At 27.6% G+C, this 21,666-nt stretch overlaps 2 protein-coding genes across 2 annotated transcripts; both read right to left on the reverse strand.

Moving 5' to 3' along the window:
• Positions 1-15,255: 15,255 nt before the first annotated feature.
• Positions 15,256-16,973, reverse strand: LOC125577895 (stem-specific protein TSJT1-like). Its single transcript, XM_048739994.1, has 4 exons — positions 16,690-16,973; positions 15,916-16,156; positions 15,719-15,839; positions 15,256-15,599 (listed from the first exon to the last, which is right to left on the reverse strand). Exons 1-4 carry the CDS (start codon positions 16,890-16,892, stop codon positions 15,409-15,411), a joined length of 756 nt encoding a protein of 251 aa, XP_048595951.1. The 5' UTR covers positions 16,893-16,973; the 3' UTR covers positions 15,256-15,408.
• A 2,740-nt stretch (positions 16,974-19,713) lies between these two features.
• On the reverse strand, positions 19,714-21,461 carry LOC125577896 (acireductone dioxygenase 4). Its single transcript, XM_048739995.1, has 5 exons — positions 21,269-21,461; positions 21,083-21,170; positions 20,689-20,783; positions 20,100-20,339; positions 19,714-19,994 (listed from the first exon to the last, which is right to left on the reverse strand). The coding sequence occupies exons 1-5, from the start codon at positions 21,278-21,280 to the stop codon at positions 19,866-19,868; spliced, it is 564 nt and encodes a 187-aa protein (XP_048595952.1). The 5' UTR covers positions 21,281-21,461; the 3' UTR covers positions 19,714-19,865.
• Positions 21,462-21,666: the final 205 nt, after the last annotated feature.

Below are 21,666 nucleotides of genomic sequence, written 5' to 3' on the forward strand. Positions count from 1 at the left end.
CCGCACGGGTGTTTGTTTTCACTTTTCTATACATAAATTATTGTTTTAGAACATAAGTGGTATATATTTTAATGTTAATCATATACTTAAATATTTATATAACTATTTCAAATACAATAATTTTATAATTTACATGTTATAATTAATTAATTGTTTAAACCTTATGTATTTGCCACTTCTTATTATATATTTATCTTATTGTATTTGCATTTAGTTATTAAGCAAATTAATATATTCATGAGAAAATATATTTAAAAAATATTTTGTATTTAATTTATGCTAAATTCTGACACGTATTTCAAAACTGGATTTCTTTTTTACCAATATTTTTATGCTTATTCATTTTAGATAATTTATTATTGTATCTATAAAAGTGTAAGATATGTTAATTTTTATACATGTATTATATAGTTTGTTAATTTTAAGTCGTTCTATCATCATATTATATTTTAAATAAATAGTTTATATTTATGAAAATAAAATTTATAAATTTATCAATTGAATATAAATTTATCATATTTATTTTAGTCTAATAATTATATTTTAACATGATCATGACTATAAAAGTAGATAAAATAGGATATAATTTATTTATTTTTATTTCTAAACGATAACTTAAAATACATTAAGTTATTGTTTAAATATTACACAGATTTATTAGAATTTTTAAAATATAATATATAAATATATATTATATTTAAAATGAAAATATATTATGATTAAAGTAGTTACAAATATTTTATATTATTAACTTTAAAGAAATACATGTTAATTTTTATACATGTATTATATAGTTTGATAATGTTAACCCATCTTACCAACATATTAGATTTTATTTTTGAACATAAATATTTTATAATTACGAAAGTAAAATATATAAATATATAAATTTAATACAATTTTATTATATTTAGCTCAATATAATAATTTTAATTTAATATAATTGATTATGATTATATAATAACTAAAATATTATAGATTTTTTTTATTTTTCATTTTATATAACTGAATATATTAATGTATAATAATATTTTATACGAATTTCGAAATTAGTGAAAATATTTAAGTATGATTTCAAAAATGAAGATCTTGTAAAAATCTTTTTAAACAGATTTGTTAAAATTTTAAAATAAATATATTTATATTTAAAATGAAAAGATATCAAAAGATACTATGATTAAAATATTTTAAAAATTATATTTATTATTAATCTGAATTAAAATATAGTATGAATTTCTATGAATAGGTCCATTAGGTCCATTTTTTAAAAAATCACACATGAATCAAGGTTGTAACTTCTGTTTTAATATATAAGATACAATGCCATTTAAGTAATTAATAAATTTAAATCTAAATTAATTTTTTTTCTTAAATCTAGTCCACAACAAATTCATGATATAAATATTACACTTAATGCACATTAATATTATAAACCTTAATATGTAAAGTAGAAAACCTCTTTCCATAAATTTGTGGGTATTATCCTCTATTTAATAATGTTTATTACATTTTTTTACAATTTTATTGTTAATGAAATCAATTAACAATATTTAAAAAAATTAAAGGATATGCCATATTTGGGAATAAAAACTTAATAATGAGAACATATTTAAAAAGATCCATTTTACTTGATAATTCTAGATGATTTGTACCTAATTAAATTTTTCAAATAACCAATTTGACTAATCTATTTAATTGACGATATTGTTTTAGATATATATAACTAAAATGCTATTAGAAAATTATTTAAAAATTATGTATGATATTACATATGTTCAATTGAATTTTACCTTAAATTATTTTTCTCTAGTAAGGATTTGAATATTAGATTTGGTAACAACATGTACATTAAAGTATTAGTATTAAAAAAATTAAAAACACCTAAGATTTTTCTTATGAGAAAATTGTAATAGGAAAAGTTTCAAAAGAATATTATTCAAGCTTTGTATGTAAAGAAAAACATTTAGACAAGATAACAATATTCTAAAAAAAAAGAAAAAAAAGTTCATATAAAATAAAAATCCTACATATAATAAAATGTTAAAGTCAATAAGTTAAAATAAAATTAATTTGATAATAACATAAATACAAGAAATGCAATTACTCATTCTAACAAATTACTCATTTTAATAAGTATAATATAAATATTTTACTAAAAATGCATAACGAATATTTATATATCAGATTGAGAAATAAAAAATTAAGACTACTTATATAACGGGTTGGAAATTTAAATATAGTTATCATTTATGACCAAAAATCTATCAAAACATCTCAAATATTAAATATATATATACTAGTTTATGGAAAACACACACATACACTAAAAATAAACTAAAAATATATATTTTAATTATTATGCATAATGTCATAATATACGTGAAAAATAAATAAGTCTTATATTATTTATAGAAAACAAAAGTATGTTTCTAAAAAATAAATAAGTGGTTTCTCTTTTTTACTAGGGAACCTAAATATTGTAAATAATTCTTTCCAACGCGTATTAATCCGGACCAATGAAAGGCTACTAACATTTCCTTTACCACTAGCCAACTTGATATCGGATAAATAAAAATGATATCGGTTAAATAAATAAAATATTTGTGTGATATTTACATTTAGAGTTATATAAATCATTTTACTTTTACTATTAGTGTAATTATGTAACAGCAATATATGTATTATGTGATGTTTTTTTTCACCATTTTATTATAATCTTTATAGATTATATAATGGTATAAAAATATTTAGTTACATTACGTGAAAAAAATATCATTTAATTACGTGAAAAATATTTAATTTTTTGTCATACAGCTCTAGTTCTAATTAAATGATACCTATCTAAGTAAGACTTTTTTAATTAATACAAAATTAAAGTTATAATTATTTAAATATTTCTCTATTAATATTATAGGGGATATAGTCCTGGTGATTTAAACTCCAAAATTGGCCTTCTCAAAATGGCAATCATTTTTGCTTTTGTTTTTGTTTTTGTTTTCCACCAAACAAATGTAACCGAAAACCAGTCGGTCCAGTCCTATAACCGTCACGATTCATGAATTCACCTCTCGTATATCTGCTCTGGTTATCAGAAAATTTAATTTGAAGATTTTTTAATTGAAAAACTGCGATTGACAAGTAAAAATAGAATAATTAAATACAGATTATAAAAAATACTATTTGTTCATTTTGATATATAATCTATACTATTATTTGCGAAGTAAATTTTTGGAATCAAGCTCTCACGTTAAAAGTTAGAGCGGTTAATATTGTTTATATCCTTAATTTCTGTATACATTGTATTGTTATCTGAAAAAGTCTTTTAGTAAAAAGTTAAAAATAAATAAATTATATAACTAAATATTAATCAAATAAAGTTCTTAGTTATATAATTAAATATTAATCAAATAAAGTAAATTTTTGGAATCGAGCTCTCAGGTTAAAAGTTAGAGTTGTTAATATCGTTTATATTTTTAATGAATAAAATATATAAATAAATTAAAAAATAAAAAAGAAATTTTAATTGATTTGATTAGATAATTGATTAATATTAATAATAGTAAGAATTATTCAAAATCTGAAAATATAATTTTTAAAAAAAAAAATTTATGTATATATTGTATCGTTATCTGAAATAGTCTTTTAGTAAAAAGTTAAAAACATAAATTATATAACTAAATATTAATTAAATAAAAAATTTAATTATATAATTAAAAATATAATATTGAATTATCCAAAATCTAAAAATATAATTTGAAAAAAGGATAATTTCTATATATATATATATATATACTGTATTGTTATCTGAAAAATTATTTTAGTAAAACATTAAAAACATAAATTATATAATTAAATATTAATCAAATAATTTTTTCAATTATATAATTAAAATATAATATTGAGTTATTTTAAGATTTATTTTAGTAATGAATATAGTATACAAAGAAATTTTTAAAAATTTATGAAAATGTTTAAGCCTGCATCGCGGGTAAAACACCTAGTTTCAATTATAATGGTGTGAAATACGCAGAAAAAGTTGCATAAGATTAACGACCTTGTTGAGCGGGCCTTCTGGTCCAGTGGTAGTGGACGGGCCTTGGATGCAAACACATTCCAAGTTCGATCTTCCTGTTGCGGAAACTAAGTCACATTGTCCTGCTTACCATAGCTGCGGATACGTCCGTATGAAAATCCGGGAGAGGACCTGTCGTGGGTTACACCTCCCATCCGAGGGTTAGCTCTGTGTCTTTAACATACCCGGATTTAACCTTTTTTTCTTTAAAAAAAGATTAACCACCTTGTTTAGAAAAAAAGTTGAGTAAGATTCAAAAACAAGAAAAACTATATTTCGATGTTAATTATGGCTCCAAAAATATTAGTAAACTTGACCATATATAATGGTTGACTTTACAGTATATCTGAACCGGACCATTTATAATCGATTAATTGTTACTAGATTTTGATTTGCATGTTCGTGCGGATAACTTTTCATTTTTTAAATATGTAACTTTTATAATTTGCAAATATTTTAAATATATGATTTATTTTTTAATATTATATATTGTATAATATAATTTCATTGGTTAGGTTTCTTAGCCAACATTATTATAGAATGATCTTTTTATCCATTTCATTTTGTTATTAATTGTTATTATATACTAATATATTTTCGAGTTTATTACATTAAATTAATAATATGGAATAATCAAGTAGAAAATTTCTTTCCTTTAAAAAAAATTATATTAATGTTCTGATTGTCACATAGAATTTTATAATGGGTGTTATGCTATGGTTCTTGCAACCAGTGGCGGAGCCAGCATCATCTCTCATAGGGGTCACTTATTAAAATAATTATGTAATATTACTAAAAAAAATTAAGATGGGTCAAAGTAAAGAACTAGTGCCATGGGGGTCAAGCTAATGGATCTCAACCAAATGTTCCAGCCAAAATCAATCATACATAAGCTAAACTCATTTATTTGCAGAAGTCATGTGGGTCAACCGACCATTTCTCCACTATATGGGTTCGCCACTGCTTGCAACCAATTGAATTTGTTGTGGTTTAATTTAGGAAATAATTTTTATTAAATTAAGAAAATTCAAATAATGAATAAAGTTAAGTTTAATAATTAATTCAATGAAAAATAAAAAATAAAAAAATAAGTAATTCAATGGCATTGTGTTGTAAATAACTTGTAAGTTTTAGTTTTATTTTTTATTTGTATTTCAGTTTTAATAAATTAGATATTTTTGAGGTGACTGATTGGTCGAAGTGGTGGAATTAATAGTTTGTTTCAAACTCCATTTTCCAGCTTTTGTAAAAAATTATTAATTAAACTTGATAAAGACTTCTGGTAAATATTTATCTTTAGAAATTTTAAATAACATAGTGTTTAACAAAAAAAAAAAAATATTGATGCGAAGCCATGTCTTGATAATCGTTCTACCAAGACCTGTGGTCTTGTGTATGATGTCGATGTAATGAAATTATTTGAAAGTATTAACAAATTGTGGAAAAACTTTAAAACCGAATGCTTTTGTTATTTACGAGGAAGTTCTAGAACCCTTTGGGTTCAGCCCAAAACTAGTCTGGTGAGCTATCCTTGATTAAGGGTACGACTGGTTTTCCCGCTAACACCCGCAAACGCAGCTTTTGCGGTTGGTAGCGGTTGTTGGCGTTTCGCAACAATCGCTCAGACCGCTCCAAACCGCTCCAAACCGCTCCAAACCACTCTAAATCACTCTGAACCTCATAAATTCAAAAGCTGGTTCCAGCTAACGTTTGCGGTTGCGGTTGCGGGCGGTTGCGGGAGGATAAAAAAAATTTCTTTTTTTCCAAAACAATATAAATACAAAAATAAAAATATTCAATAAAAAAATTAAATTGGAATTATAAAAATGCTAAAATATATCTATTATATTTTAATTAATATTATAAAACTCTAAAATAAAAATATTTTCTATATTTTAAAAAAAATTAAATTATAACTTTCTAAATATAACTTTTATATTTGTTATAATATTATTATTTTTGATATTTTTATAATTGTATAAAATGTAAATATTGTTAATTTATTATTTAACCGCTGCTGCATTTGGTAGTTAACCAGTCATAAGTATCCCGCAAACGCACCAATTTTTAACCGCAGAACCAGTCGTACAAATCTCTTAAAACCGCTAGAAACCGCAACCATCCGCATCCGCAAACTCCCGCAACCGCAACCGCTGCGGTTGAACCAGTCAGACCCTAAAGCTTCAAACGTATGATGTCGATGTAATGAAATTATTTGAAAGTATTAACAAATTGTGGAAAAACTTTAAAACCGAATGCTTTTGTTATTTACGAGGAAGTTCTAGAACCCTATGGGTTCAGCCAAAAACTAGCCTGGTGAGCTATCCTTGATTAAAGCTTCAAACGTAATGCTCAAATAAAATCGAACCTGGTGACATAGACACATGTTTATCTTTACTGTAACTAAAACAGAATTGACAATGAAAAAGACCGAATCGTCTTTTGAAGAACATTGGGATAGTTCTGTTAACCAATCCAAGGGATGACAAAAAAAAAACAATCCAAGGGAAACAATCTTCACGTCTGAGACAATAGCCAAAAAATAAACAATGCCAAAGTTTAAGAGTGCATAGCAAATATATGTTCAAATGTTAGGTCAAAAAAGAAAAGCAATTTTTTTTGGTAAACATGTTAAAATTGTATTATCATTTTCGAATTTTTTACAAACATTATAGAGAGTTATAAGTAGCAGAAAACAACAAACTAAAACACAACAACGAATAACGAAATGTAACTAAACCCAAAATCGAGAGTTGACGAGAAAGTCAAAAGGACTCCACAAAACTACTAAGAGACACGATACGCGTTGTGGAAAGACAGTGTTGAAGCAAGAATGAAAACCATGAGTCACAAACCGATATAAATTAGCCTCCCCAAACACACCTTCAAAAAATTCACCTACCACAAACATCCGACGATGGGCATCAAGCAAAGAAACCACGAGAGAGGAAAATTGCATCAGACAACAATAGAGGTTGCTCCGGCCGACCAACCAAAGCTTGTCGAAGCATCGGTCGTCGTTACCCACCTCCACCAGAGCATCCTCCTCTTCTCCTCTTTACCGGACCTCACGAGCACATAACCTCACCAACACCAAAGCAAGAAGCTAGAGAGCCGCTCTTATTCGGAGAGGTAAATGGATGATTAACCCAAACCAATCACCTCAACTAAAACTTAATGACACATATATCGAGTCAGCTAAACAAATACAAACTACACGACCAACTATTTAACAATTTACAAACTTAGTTTCGCAACGAAGAAGATAAAGACGACAACCAAGATCAGTGAAATTGCCTAAACAAAAAAAAGCAGAGTAAATTATAAACTCTGATAAATACAACTAATAATGATTTTTGTTTACATATTATCCATCAAATAAAAGATAAACAAACACAGCCACAACAAAAGATACAAGAGACAATCCCGACAAACACAAAGACGGCAACAACAGCTCCACCTGCTCACTCATCTTGTCTTATAAAAATAGTTTATATGTCCAATGTCAACAGGCCAATGCTATTGTCTTTTTATGAAAAATACATAAATCCATTTAAAACTCATTAAAGTCCAAATACTTAGAACTGTCACTTATTTTATAGTTATTTCTACAAGTCTTCATATATTTGTTTTAAAGGTAGGTAAGAACAACAAGTTTAAAAATAAAATAAAAAAATAAGGATAATAAAAATAGTTTACATGTCCAATGTCAACAGGCTAATGCTATTGTCTTCTTAAGAGAAATACATAAATCCGTTTAAAACTCATTAAAGTCCAAATACTCAGAACTGTCACTCATTTTATAGTTATTTCTACAAGTCTTCATGTATTTGTTTTAAATGTCCGGTAAGAACACAAGTTTAAAAATAAAATAAAAAATAAAAATAATAAAAGTTATTAATTAATACACACAACTTACCCAACTAAACTGGAGAAAAGATATCCAGAAACAAAAGGTACTCTCAACAACTTTAATATAATTTATGTACTTTAACAGTACAAGAAACAAATTAAAAAAAACAAACAAACAATAAGTCTCAGTAACACAGCAAACAACAACATGAACTATATCAATCATATTACTAACACAGTTTAGTCCTTCATAAGTGGAAAATAATGCATACACAGTTCATCATCACAACTCTAATCCTATAACAATTTAAAAAACTTGGAAAAAAAACGCAAAATTTACAACTTCAATAACTCTAGCACATATTGAGATGAAACAAGAACTATGTCCACAACCTCGCTTTTACGCGGAGGCAATGCCCCTAGTCTAATAAAATACAGAAGAGATCATTGTGTCAATCAAATTAATATTCAAAGTTCAATCTTATCCAACACAAAGTAGGGTTTTAATCACATCGAGAAAAATCAACAGAAATATGATCGTTTCGGATTCTGAAAATGTGAATTGGACAAAAGCATAGACAGTTATGTCGAGTTTGGGGTTTGGATCTGCAATGTCTTGAAACCCACAAAATAAAAGTTTATTAGCCGCATCGAGACCCACAAAATAGATACTATACAACTACACTTATGTCGGTTTTAGAAAAAACCCTAATACATACATGTATTACTTTTGTTATTTAAAGCATGTATAAGTCAGATTCACAAAAAAAAAAAGCATGTATAAGTTGACAAAAATAAGAATTTAAGCATGTACAAACATATACGTACACACGTACGCTTCGCTATCATAACTCATAAATACGACTAGTTTAACTTGATTTACTCTTTTTCATGTCTTAATTAAAGAAAAAACTTAACAGGTTCATACCAAAATCATTTAAAATTTTGAATTTGAATTCTGAATATAGAAATTCTAGCCACAACCCAACATCTCATCCCATACATATAAATAAAAATCAAAGGAAAGACATGTTCACAAACTTTCGTTTTTAATCAAATAATCTTACAAAAAAATCATTTGACGATTTGTTCATATATAAATCCTGGATAAAAATTAGGACTCTTATACACAAATTAATACATAAACTCATAAAATTCAATAATATTGACTTACAAGTGAAGAACCATGTAGAAAGATTGAGGCTTTCTCGATTCAAGACCTACTTTCTTGATATGGCGGCACTTTCGCTTCGAGATTTGATCAACTAAAATAAATTAGGGAACCATCAAATTACAGACATATGAAAAAAGCAAATGGGATCAAGATTAGGGTTTTATTGATGCAACCATCAACGGGTGAAACTGCCACATGATCTGATCTTCCCTGATCAAATCTACATATATAATATATAGAGAGAGAAGTTAAGATCATGCTGGCAGCTTCATCAGATGCTGGTGCGCCTCTCCTACATATGGTAAGTACAATACTGTTTGGTGATACAAACGAGAGAGAGTGAGTGATATGAAAGGAAGATGATGAAGAAGCTGAGTTAAATAGACTTGATTCATTGTATACATACTATATTTTAAAAATAAAATAAGTAAAGTATATATGAAGGGTATCCATATAGTTTACTCAAAGGCTAATTGAGCTAGCTACATTTCGAGTAGGATATTGGGAAAAGAAATAAACTAGTAATGACAATTTCCATATATTATTTTATTTAAAAGCCATAGACTTTTATATCTCTTTTTTATTTAAAAAGCCATAGACTTTTATATTATTTTATGTGAATATAAATGTACCTGATTTTTAATACAATTTTTAAATAGCAGTAACTGTTTTAATTTTTTGCAACTTAAATAGTAACTGTTTTTGTTTCTACAACCCAAATAGTAATATCTACCGTGAACTATATACTCTTTTGTTTGTTGAGGATTAACTAGAACATAAACTTATATAAGGACTGTTATTGGTGAGGTATCGTTAACTGGACAAATAAGTGAAAGATGATTGTGTATTCAAATATGAACTATTGCTTTAATATAATTAACTAGTATCTATGTAATTATTCAATCAACTAACTGATGCTTTTGTCTTCCAGCACATAGTTTAGAATCATAGCTTTTTAGGGATTATGATTAATGCACCAACCCTTAATTATATTTTAAGAGCTATGGTAACTTCTCTCTAATTTAGTGATAAAGGAAAAAGTTAATATCAAGATAACAACATCATAACCAACCTTATTATATCATTTAGAAGTTGTCTTAATTCATTGTATTTAGTTTGCTGTAACCTAATTATTGGTTCTTCGAAGAACCCGATTAACCATACAGACGTCATCCCAAGAACATTCGGATAAATTTACCAGATCACAGCTGAAAACTATTCAAAGTTCCAAAACTAAATTTATCGTCTTTTATCCTAACCGAAAAACTGATCTAAAGTTCTTCAACATGCACACATCTGTTTTTATGAGTTTGACGTAAGAGACGAACAAAAGGTTTTCGATTCGTGAGTTTTCGCCTACACGAAAGTTATGTTGGTTCTTTGTGTGTGTCAAGTTTTTTTTTTTTTTTTTTTGTGTTTTCCACTTGACCATTTTGTTAGGATTTGGCGCAATCGAATGTATATTAATAAGTTTTGAATGCATATTATAATATTCATTTGAAAATAATAAATTTATTAAAACATATATATATATATCATTATTATATGCACTATTTCGTAAAAAAAAATCAGCATATAAATAAAAATAAATATAAAAGATGAGAAAAAGAGGAAAAAGAGAGAAAACATTATTTATTGAAAAATCAGAGGTTCATTTAACTCCGGTATTCAATGTTTAATTACATTAATTATGTACATTTTTTTATTAAAATTTATATTAAAATATCTATTTACTAATACATTATTGAAATCGAGACGAAAATATTTATTACCTGATTTAATTTTTTTAAAATTATTCTATGTATCATCGAGATGTCTTTTATATGTTTTTTTCATTAATTAGATGGTTATTAAAAAAATTATTCAACTATTTTTATATTAAAGAAAACTAAAATTTATTTATTATTTTATCATAAATTATGAGAATTTTCATATGGATGACTGTTATATAAAACATTACATAAATAATTCAATTATACTAAAATGAAAATCTGTAATATATTAATTTCCATTAACCTGCATAAAAAATAATAATTTATATTATTAAAATTTGAGCTCTGAACATTTTGGTGTAAAAGCATTAATAAACACTAGACTTTCGGGTATCTACCCATTTTATGAATGTATAACAATGATACTATCATAAATATTTTAAATACATGATTTATATTTTAGTGTTATATATTGTGTAACTATATAATCTTATTGATTAAATTTCTTATTTGGCATTATTAATATATAATGAATTGTTTTAGACATTTTACTTTGTTATTAATTAGATTACATACTAGTATATTTTCAAGGACTTTGGTACAATGAATTCATAGTATAAAATATTAAATAATCAAATAGAAAATCTCCTTCAAATATTTTTTTTAGTTTCTACAGCTTGCATACTATACATTTTAAAAATGTATTTAGTTATATTATAGAAAGATTTTTGTTTGGAATAATTTATATGTCCATATTGTGTTTAAAAAATACTTTAGAATATATTATTTTAGTATATTGCAGAATTTTATAATTAAGTAAATATATTGTTCAGTTTAAATAATTTAGCCATATTGTTTTAGTATATTTTATACATAGAGCATCTATCATATTATTTTATTATATTTTTGCTGTTATTATATAAAAAATTTGACTTTTTGTTATAACTTAAATTTTCAAAATATTATACCACTTTTATTTTTACAACATATTTTTTTCTTGTATTGCATTTCGAAAACATTATATTTTAGCTTCTATGATTTTGTCTTTTGTAAAATTTCGAATACTAGTTTGAAAGATTTATTTTTTAAATAATAAATTTGGTCAAGAGAAATTTTAGAAATTTTCACAACTACTTTTGAGCTTGGAAAATTATATGACTTTTTATATTATTTTTGTTACTTAACTAATACATTGTTTTATTTTTAAAAACTAAAATTTTAGGTAATATTTTAATTATTTTCTCAACATATTTTGTTATAACTAAAAATAAACATTAAATTTATAGTTAAAATTGTTTCTCATTGGTATCTTTAGTGAATTATTAAAATTTCAAAGTTTTCAAATAACATATTTTGCAAATAAGAGTTAAACTAAGGGTTAGTTATATATTATTATGTATTGTCTATAATAATATTTTGATAATATATTGTTGTGATTTTAAAATAAATAATAAATAATATATAGTTATAAATATAAAAGTTTAACATTTGTTAATAATTTTTTTGGTATAAAAATACCGTATTATTTATGAATTTAATCCTTTTAAACAATGAATGATTTTTTAATATTTTTAAACGCTGATTGATACTTTATTTATTTATTTAAATGAAAGTAACTTTAATAATGTTAATTTCGAAATTTAATATAATTTTCATATTTAATTCATATGTTACTTCTATTTTAATATACTATAACCTATAATTATAAATTTCTAAAATAGAATAGAATTTTAAATTTTTTTGTTTTATAGTAAAATTGTATTTCAAATTATTTTATAATAACACTATATTAATAATTAGAAAAATTAATGAATGCATTAATTTAGAAAAATATTTAAAATTTTAGTAAGATTTGCTTGAGACGTTTTCTCAATAGATTTTGCTATAAATAAAATGAAAATGAAAATGTACAATTAAAATTGATTTATTAGTAATATCTTTATAATTATTAAGATTTTTATATATGTTATATTTTTAATAGATTAATATATATAATCAAATAGATGTAATTAATAAAATGAACTTAGTATGACATTTTATGGTAAATAATATTTGTACTTACTTTTTTAATAGAGAAGAAAATTTGATCAACTGGTAGACTAGTTAATGAGTATAATTGCTATTGGATAATTTATTTAAAATTTAAAATATACTAGCTTTTGATCCGTACAACCGCGCGGGTGTTTGTTTTCACTTTTCTATACATAAATTATTATTTTAGAACATAAGTGGTATATATTTTTAATGTTAATCATATACTTAAATATTTATATAACTATTTCAAATACAATAATTTTATAATTTGCAGGTTATAATTAATTAATTGTTTAAACCGTATGTATTTACCACTTCTTATTATATATTTATCTTATTGTATTTGCATTTAGTTATTAAGCAAATTAATATATTCATGAGAAAATATATTTAAAAATTATTTTGTATTTAATTTATGCTAAATTCTGACCCGTCTTTCAAAATTGGATTTCTTTTTACCAATATTTTTATGCTTATTCATTTTAGATAATTTATTATTCTATATATAAAAGTCTAAGATATGTTAATTTTTAGACATGTATTATATAGTTTGTTAATTTTAAGCTGTTCTATCATCATATTATATTTTAAATAAATAGTTTATAATTATGAAAATAAAATTTATAAATTTATCAATTGAATATAATTTTATCATATTTATTTTAGTATAATAATTATATTTTAACATGATCATGACTATAAAGTAGATAAAATAGGATATAATTTATTTATTTTCATTTTTAAATGATAACTTAAAATACATTAAGTTATTGTTCAAATATTTTTACACAGATTTATTAGAATTTTTAAAATATAATATATAAATATATATTATTTTATGATTAAAGTAGTTACAAAAATTTTATATTATTAACTTTAAAGAAACACATGTTAATTTTTATACATGTATTATATAGTTTGATAATGTTAACCCATCTTACCAACATATTGAATTTTATTTTGAACATAAATATTTTATAATTACGAAAATAAAATATATAAATATATAAATTTAATACAATTTTATTATATTTGTCTCAATATAATAATTTTATTTTAATATGATTGATTATGATTATATAATAAATAAAATATTATAGATTTTTTATTTTTTATTTATATAATTGAATATATTAATGTATAATAATATTTTAAACTAATTTCGAAATTAGCAAAAATATTTAAATATAATTTCAAAAATGAAGATCTTGTAAAAATTTTTTTAAACAGATTTGTCAGAATTTTAAAATAAATATATTTATATTTAAAATGAAAAGATATCAAAAGATATTATGATTAAAATATTTTAAAAATTCTATTTATTATTAGTCTAAACTAAAATGTAATATGAATTTCTATGAATAGGTCTATTAGGTCAATTTAAAAAAAAAATCATACACGAATCAAGGTTGTGACTTCTGTTTTAATATATAAGATTTATAATATTATTTTGACTAATGAAATGTGTATATATAATTATGCTTATATTATATTAGTATACTAGTCGGAATAATTTTTACAAAAAAAAAACTTATCTTGCTGAAAAAAAAAAACTTATTTTTACTAGTCGCATATCTCTCTACACCTTCTACGTTTTTGATTTTTATTGGTTTATGTGAAAATAATTTGCGGGCATTCTCTAACCGACAAACACCAACATTATTCTTTTGTCATATCCATGACATATGGAACGTTACAAATGCTATATAGTTAAATATTTACTCTGTCTTTTTCAATGAGACGCACGCGCATACATATGTATTCAGGGGTGGTGCACGTATAATAGATCTCCAACTTTGATTGGTGAAGGAAAAAATCGTACAAATAAAACATTAGTTTTTAGGGTTCAAAATCACTATAATAAATATACGTTATGTGATAAGATTAAAGTGGAGATAAGCTTAATAAAGTTATGCTATGAGCATATATGACCTCATACCACTAGTCTTATTTTAAGTTTCGAGTTTAAATTCGAACCTGGGATTCTTTAGATAGTGGAACTTGATTACGCGTATAAGGGCATCTCCAACCCCACTCCATATTTTACTCCAAAATTGAGAAAATGGAGTGGAAAATGGAGTGATGTATATGTTTTTATTTTTTGTTCATCACTCCATTTTCTACTCCATTTTCTCAATTTTGGAGTAAAATATGGAGTGGAGTTGGAGATGCTCTAAGAAGCTGTGCTTTTTTTTTCTTGAGCATCAAGAGGCTTGCTTTAAGATGGGCTTTCAACCGCTATATAAACCTTTCTCATCTTTGCTAATTGTAAATTGTAATGTGCCTAATTACATTTGATAAACATTTCTCAGACCCATTAGCTTATGAACCAGTCATGTTGTGCAAGTGATACCGATAGACCTTTTTTTCACTATGGTTATTCGACAAATTCACCCAAAACATAAAACAAATGATGAAAAAAATCTTATTTTTTTATTTGAATCCGAGAAACGCAAACAGAGAAACAACATTGGTAAAGTAATTAGGAAATTCTCAGAGATATTTTAACCGAAACAAAAGTCTCGTCTCTGCTCGGGCTTGTAAATTCGGTAAACATTTCCGGTTTAGATATGACCGGCCCAGTTTTGGGAGCTCTCGACTCTAGGCATCCCGGTACCCTCTCTCTTAACCTCAGCATCAACCTGGAAGGTGGCACCACACACCTCTCCTGAGCTATCCACCCTCGGCACTGGCTTCAGCTGGTTCTTGGGGTGCTCAAAGCTCCTCAATCCTCCCGATGATGTAAAGAAGCAACCTTCAAAACCCCAAACCATGTAACAAGTTATAACCTTTTTAGTAAATTACATCACCACAATCACACAACAACCCAAGCAAGGTCTTAATTAGCCAAAACATAGAGCGAACTTAAATTACCTTTAGGGAAAGGACTGTAAGATTTGGAGCAACCTTTCTTCACAATGGCTGAGTCATCAGAGAGAACAAGGTGACCTTCAGCATCAGTTCCCCAGAAGAAGGGCACAGTACCATCAGCATCCTGCACATTGACAAACCATCAAAACCCATTCTCAAAATAACTCAAAAAACAGGCAGATCAAGAAGAGAGTTGTTACAGCAGCAGCAAAGACGGTCTTGTTGGTGCCATCAAAGAGGATAAAGGCAAAGTTGCCGTGGAAATCTCTGACAACTTTGTCGACGGGGTAAGGGCCACGGTCACGTAGAGTCCTGTAAGCCTCAATGACCATGATGGCCTCGTTCGTGACTTTGCTCAGCCCATACTGCTGCCTCAGAAACGGGAGGTTCTCAATGTGTCCTCGGAAGATGCAGAAGATGTCATCCACAACCGCAAACAATCTGTCAAATCAGATAAGAAGTCCAAAAAAAAAAAAGTCAAATCACCAAATATAGAGACAGCAAGAGACGCTATAAATTAAAAACTAGTGTTTAGATCTCTTCATAGAAAGAAAATTCTAGTTCTAGGCTCTATCGATAGAACAATAACATATCGTCATCATCATCATCACCAAGAACATCACAAGCAAATCCAAATACGTATCCAGATCAAACGATAGCTCACTAACATTTCGTCGTCATCATCATCATTAGCAAGATCACAAGCAAGTCAAAATACGTTTATAGAAATCTCTAATCCTACAAAGATTCGTCATCATCATTAACAAACTTAGCACCATCACAAACAAAACGATGAGTCCTAGATCGGATGGGGAAACAAAGTCAAATCTAAGTAAAACAGCAAACGATTGTTCAATCTCGCAAATCTGATCGATCCGATCGAAATCAAAATCATGAGCACTTGGTCAACATCAAAACGATCCCGCTATATCAAATCACGTAAGGAAAGAGAGAAATGAGGACTTGGAATTGACCTGTGAACAAGATGATCGGTGTTATCGAGAGAGTAAGCGAGCACTCCCGACGATCCGAGGTTGAGCGTGACGGAGTTCGAGTTTTTGGAAACGAATTGACTCGCCAGATATCCTTCTTTCAAGGCGTACGAAGGCGAATCGGAGTGAGGACTCTGCAGTGCATCGGGGCTGTTCGCCACGGTCTTCTCGAACACAGCCAACATTTTTTTTGCTTTGATTCTGATTTGAATTGAGAGAGAAAATCAATGGAGAAAAAGTTACGGATGATGAAAGAGAGAAAGACCGGGAAGGCTATAAAGGAATCTTGTACCATATGTCTATTCTCGATTTTGCCCTTCTTTGTTGACACGTGTCGCGAAAGGATAGGTTGTAATTTTGGATATTTCGCCCTTTCAGCGTAATTGGTAAATAAATGATTTGGGATTTGATTTATTTTGAAAAGGGAAAGCTAAATTTATCTGATTTAGTAAAAATAGTATTAATTGTGTGATAAATAACGCAATTTTACTCATAATTTTGGAATGTAATAACTTCTTTTAGATAAAATTTATATAATTAGACGTTATAAACAGGGGACGTGTTATATATATTGGCTTAATTAGATTTAGATACATATAAATGGTCGATGCCGAATATTTCCGGTGATGTTTATATTAAATAGACCAACAATCAGATTATTCAGACTATATTTTCTTACCATTTTCTGAAACTTATTATACGTTGATTGAGATAATTATTTTGTAATTAGAGAAACTTTCCTTAGATGGCGGAATCATTTAATCATAATTCGCTTATAAACATATACTACTTTTATTTTGTGGAGAATCCCATGGTACGAATACGATAGAGGATAAGATTTAAAAAATTAAAGTCAGGAAAATGACGTGGCGAGTACGTGCACTCGATTTTCTTAATTATAAATAAATAAATCGAGGCAATGCACATGGGAGGACACAATCCTTAAGAAAAGTCAATCCAACGGTAGATTTATCACGCGTTTCGATCGAAACGTATAACCGACTTTAATATAAATATATTGCATATTTAAAGAGTATATTGTTTCGAGTCATAAGAAAAATGTAAATAGGTTCAGATGACAAATGGAAATGTAAACATATTATAAAAAGGCCTATTTAGCTCAATATATAAATTATGGATGGTAATTGCAGAAGTGTGCATAAGTGCATTTTTTTTAATAATTAGCGAACTATGTCATTTATGTTTTGAGTTATCAATTTTATCCTCGAGCTAAATTTTTTCATTACGTATGTGTTACCTGCTACTCGGGCTAATGGCAAAAAAGTTAAGTTCTATTGATACTGTATGGAAACGCAAACTACGTTTTGAAACCGGATATATTGATGGTAATTGATGATATAAGAGCTTGAAACCGGATATAGCTTTAATAATTGAAAAGAGAAGAGTTGTAAGATATTTTACTAATTGTTTGTTTGAAATGAGATTCAAAGCAAGATATTTTAGAAAATGTTGGTCGCTGTTCTGAACGTAAGGTGGGAAGTGCTCGACAACATAGGACCATGATTTCCTGTTCAGCTGCGTCTGTTTCCTGTCAAATAACGAAACTTGGATGTTAGATTTACCATATTAACGAAGCCAAGAAGTAGAGGGAAGCATATATTTGTGACCATGTTGTAATGATTGTAGGATTACATTTTCTTTCTCCGGATTTTAATATTAGTAACTGGATATTTGAAAGTAGCGTGCATATCTACATTATTGATGAATCCTTACTTCAATATCTTCACATGCTAGTGGAGTGAATTGATGGTTGTTTTCACCCAGCCGACCACCCCTTGGTAGGGAAGAATTTTCTTCGTGACAAAGGGCATCTGAAACCTGAAATTGTATTAACGAGACAAAATTAACCGGTTACAAATATAGGATACTGGATCTCATAAGATGACTCTCTGAGATACCGAATTTCATCTTCGTTCAGAGCATTAAGGATGGTGTTGATTGATCGGGAAGACTGGTAAGTCAAAACTCTAACGCCCACTGGTTCCTCTCCATCCGCGAATATCATCTAAGGTAAATCGACTTATGTTTCATCTACTATGTCTTCTGGAAAATCGACTAATCTTCAAGCGACCATTAAAGATTGGTAAAAGAGATTTTGCAGAGAGAACTAAGAAATGAGATGTTGGTTCAGAACGAGATGATATACTAGAAAATAAATTTATATCAAACCTCTTTGGGTTTTTGCAGTCAAGAGAAATTTTTTTTAAACATTCCGATTCTTTGAATTATTATCTCTCTCTCTCTCTCTCTCTCTCTCTCTCTCTGCAACCGTCTCTTCAGATTCTTTAATTTTTCAATTTTTTTTTTTTTACAACCAATGACACTCTCGGTATTACTGAAAAATGCACAGTGTCTTGTCCACTTACCTAATATACTTCTATATTTTTGCTATCTAGTGCAAAAACCCTTATAAAAATACAAACTATTAGGTTTCTTGTTTAATTTTTTTTAAATTTTTATGTCAACAACTTGGTTTTTACATTCTCTCAATACTTTCATCTCTTCGATTTTGGTTTTGTTCATAATGACTCAGGGTCAGCTTAGTGGGAAAGGCTCCTTGTTTAATATCTAAAATATTTTTGATATTTAATTAAAGGCAAAATCTGCTAAATAGTCATTTTAGTTTTTGTTATTTAAATAGTCCTCAAAAATCAAAATAAATTTTTTTAAAGAGATAAAGTGTTGTGGATGAAAGAAAGTTTCAAAAGACTGTAATTTAATAAAATTATTGCAAATGTTTCCCTAAACTACATATCTCATCCCTCAAAAAAAAAAATATCCAAATTCTCTCACTACCCATCTCCATTTCAACCTCATCTTGTCTTTGATCCTCTAACGAAGGAAGCTATGGCCTATGGGAAGCTCAATACCCATAAAAAACTGTACATAATTGAGTTGATATAACTTATTGAATACTTATCAAAAGTTTCCACTTTTTGATATATAATTTTAGATAATATATATTTTTTTATAAAAGATGCTAAAAACACTTTTCAAATGTAAAATTAAACACATAAACGTTTAACAACTTTCAGTATTTAGGTGGCAAATATTTTGTTTATCTGAACAAAAGCACAAATATATTACAAGCACAACTGAGTAAACAATACATAGAAATGCACCACAGTACTATCTTCTTAATGAGCTTGAATGCTTTCTCCAAACTTGTGGGTTAAGCTCTTTGTATACTCCTTCCTAACCGGGTGTTCTTCCTGCGGCCGGTTATATGGTGTCCAAACCGGTTCTCCCACAAACAGCCTCATTAGCTGCAAAACCAAAAACAACCAATTCATCAAAATCCAACGATCAAATCTTTTTAATAGCAAATGTATCAGTTTCATCAGCGTTTTAGTAGAGAGGTTGTATAATACCTTGATGTAGTTGCTGGTGTCGAGCGTGAACCGGTGGTAGATTCCGGCAGGAAGGACAATGAGATCGCCCGGTTTCATCCAGATTCGGATCCAACGGTCATCCTTGTCCCTAACATCAAAGTAGCCACTTCCCGCTAGGCAGTAACGAATCTCTTCGTCCTTGTGAATGTGTTCTGTGAAAAAGTTCTTCAGCTTCTCCTCGTAGTTGCTGACTTTCTCGGGACACAGATCAAGCATATCCTACAATAAAGATTGTTTACAGTTAAAAGTTCTACGCATCAAATTTGTTAGATATTAACTAAGCAGCTGGCACATGGGGTTTCAAAGCCAAAGCCTAAATTGAAGAAGGCACTGTGTTACCTGAACATATATACTACTATAAGATTATATTAGCTCTTAGCTTAGATAGAGCCTTATATACTCAATCTCATAAAGCAGCTAGTGTATAAGGTTTAATCACCCTTCTCGTTGTGCAGGATTATATAGCCCTAGTATCCTAATACTACTCGTGTTCAATCATTTTTCTCATGAGATTAACGAGTGAGAGTAATACTAAGCCATCACAAAGAGGTAATTAACCGGAACGTACCATGTAATCGTAACCCCTTTCATCTCTAATCTTGCGTAGCTCGGAATCATTCTCGTAGTTCTCAGGGTTCAACTTCCAGTACAATACTCCTAGTTCTGCAAAACACAGTAAAAAATATTGTTATAGTTGTATGATCTGCTATTGTATAGTATATTTGATCATATCCTTAGTTTAGATTTCTTTTCGTGTCAGCTCATAAGCTTTTTTTTCTTTTTTTTCTTTTTAAGAGCTCATATGCTTTATCTTAACTCAAAATACAGTAAAGTATGAACTACAACATCGTATTCACGACAAGCACAGTTTCGAGAAATGACGATATATTTAAGTGGAAGGAACTCGTTTTGCAAAAAAAAAGAAAGTAAAGAGTAAGTGGAAGCGAGAGAGAGAGAGAAACCTGCCAAGTAGTCCATAGTGAGGAGTTCTTTGGGGTTAGGATGATGAGGAAGTCTCGGATCTTCATTGCTATCATCCATTAACCATGCCTGCACCAACACTCACATGGCCTCAGCAAAAAAAAACTCTGATTGGAACGTGAAGATAAGAGTATCGAATTCAATAAGGTGAAGAAGAATTAGGTTACCTCGAGAGCCATTCCTGATCTTGATCTTCTTCGTTCGTCTACGTGAGTGCTTCGATTTCAGTCTCATCCGAAAATGATTCGATAAAGAGGTGAAGAGATCATTTCCTCCGTCGATGATTGTCACGTGTACGGCTTATGATTTCCTCTAGTTTTTATTTATTTATTCTGGTTCCAAAAAATCTATTTTAATTATGGACCTTTTTTTCTTTTGTTTTTTTTTCTGGTTAATTATTCTATTACAAATTATGAGTAAAATTACAACCGATAATTTTATCTGCTTTATGAAAATTTACGACTGACTGCATCACCCTGAGTAGCCTTATGAGATTCATTCCTGACGGTACTCCTTACGTCATACTCAAGATCTCTTGTAAGTATTTTCTATAATTTTCTGCATA

Source organism: Brassica napus, chromosome A9 (genome assembly GCF_020379485.1).
Source record: "Brassica napus cultivar Da-Ae chromosome A9, Da-Ae, whole genome shotgun sequence".
NCBI classification, from domain to species: Eukaryota; Viridiplantae; Streptophyta; class Magnoliopsida; order Brassicales; family Brassicaceae; genus Brassica; species Brassica napus.

Coding starts and splice junctions, on each gene's coding strand:
- LOC125577895 (XM_048739994.1), bottom strand. CDS start 16,892: ATGTTGGCTGTGTTCGAGAAGACCGTGGCGAACAGCCCCGATGCACTG. Junction 16,157..16,689: donor ACCGATCATCTTGTTCACAG/GTCAATTCCAAG, acceptor CTGATTTGACAG/ATTGTTTGCGGTTGTGGATG. Junction 15,840..15,915: donor AGACCGTCTTTGCTGCTGCT/GTAACAACTCTC, acceptor GTCAATGTGCAG/GATGCTGATGGTACTGTGCC.
- LOC125577896 (XM_048739995.1), bottom strand. Junction 20,784..21,082: donor CACTATGGACTACTTGGCAG/GTTTCTCTCTCT, acceptor TGTGTTTTGCAG/AACTAGGAGTATTGTACTGG. Junction 20,340..20,688: donor AAAGGGGTTACGATTACATG/GTACGTTCCGGT, acceptor TCTTTATTGTAG/GATATGCTTGATCTGTGTCC.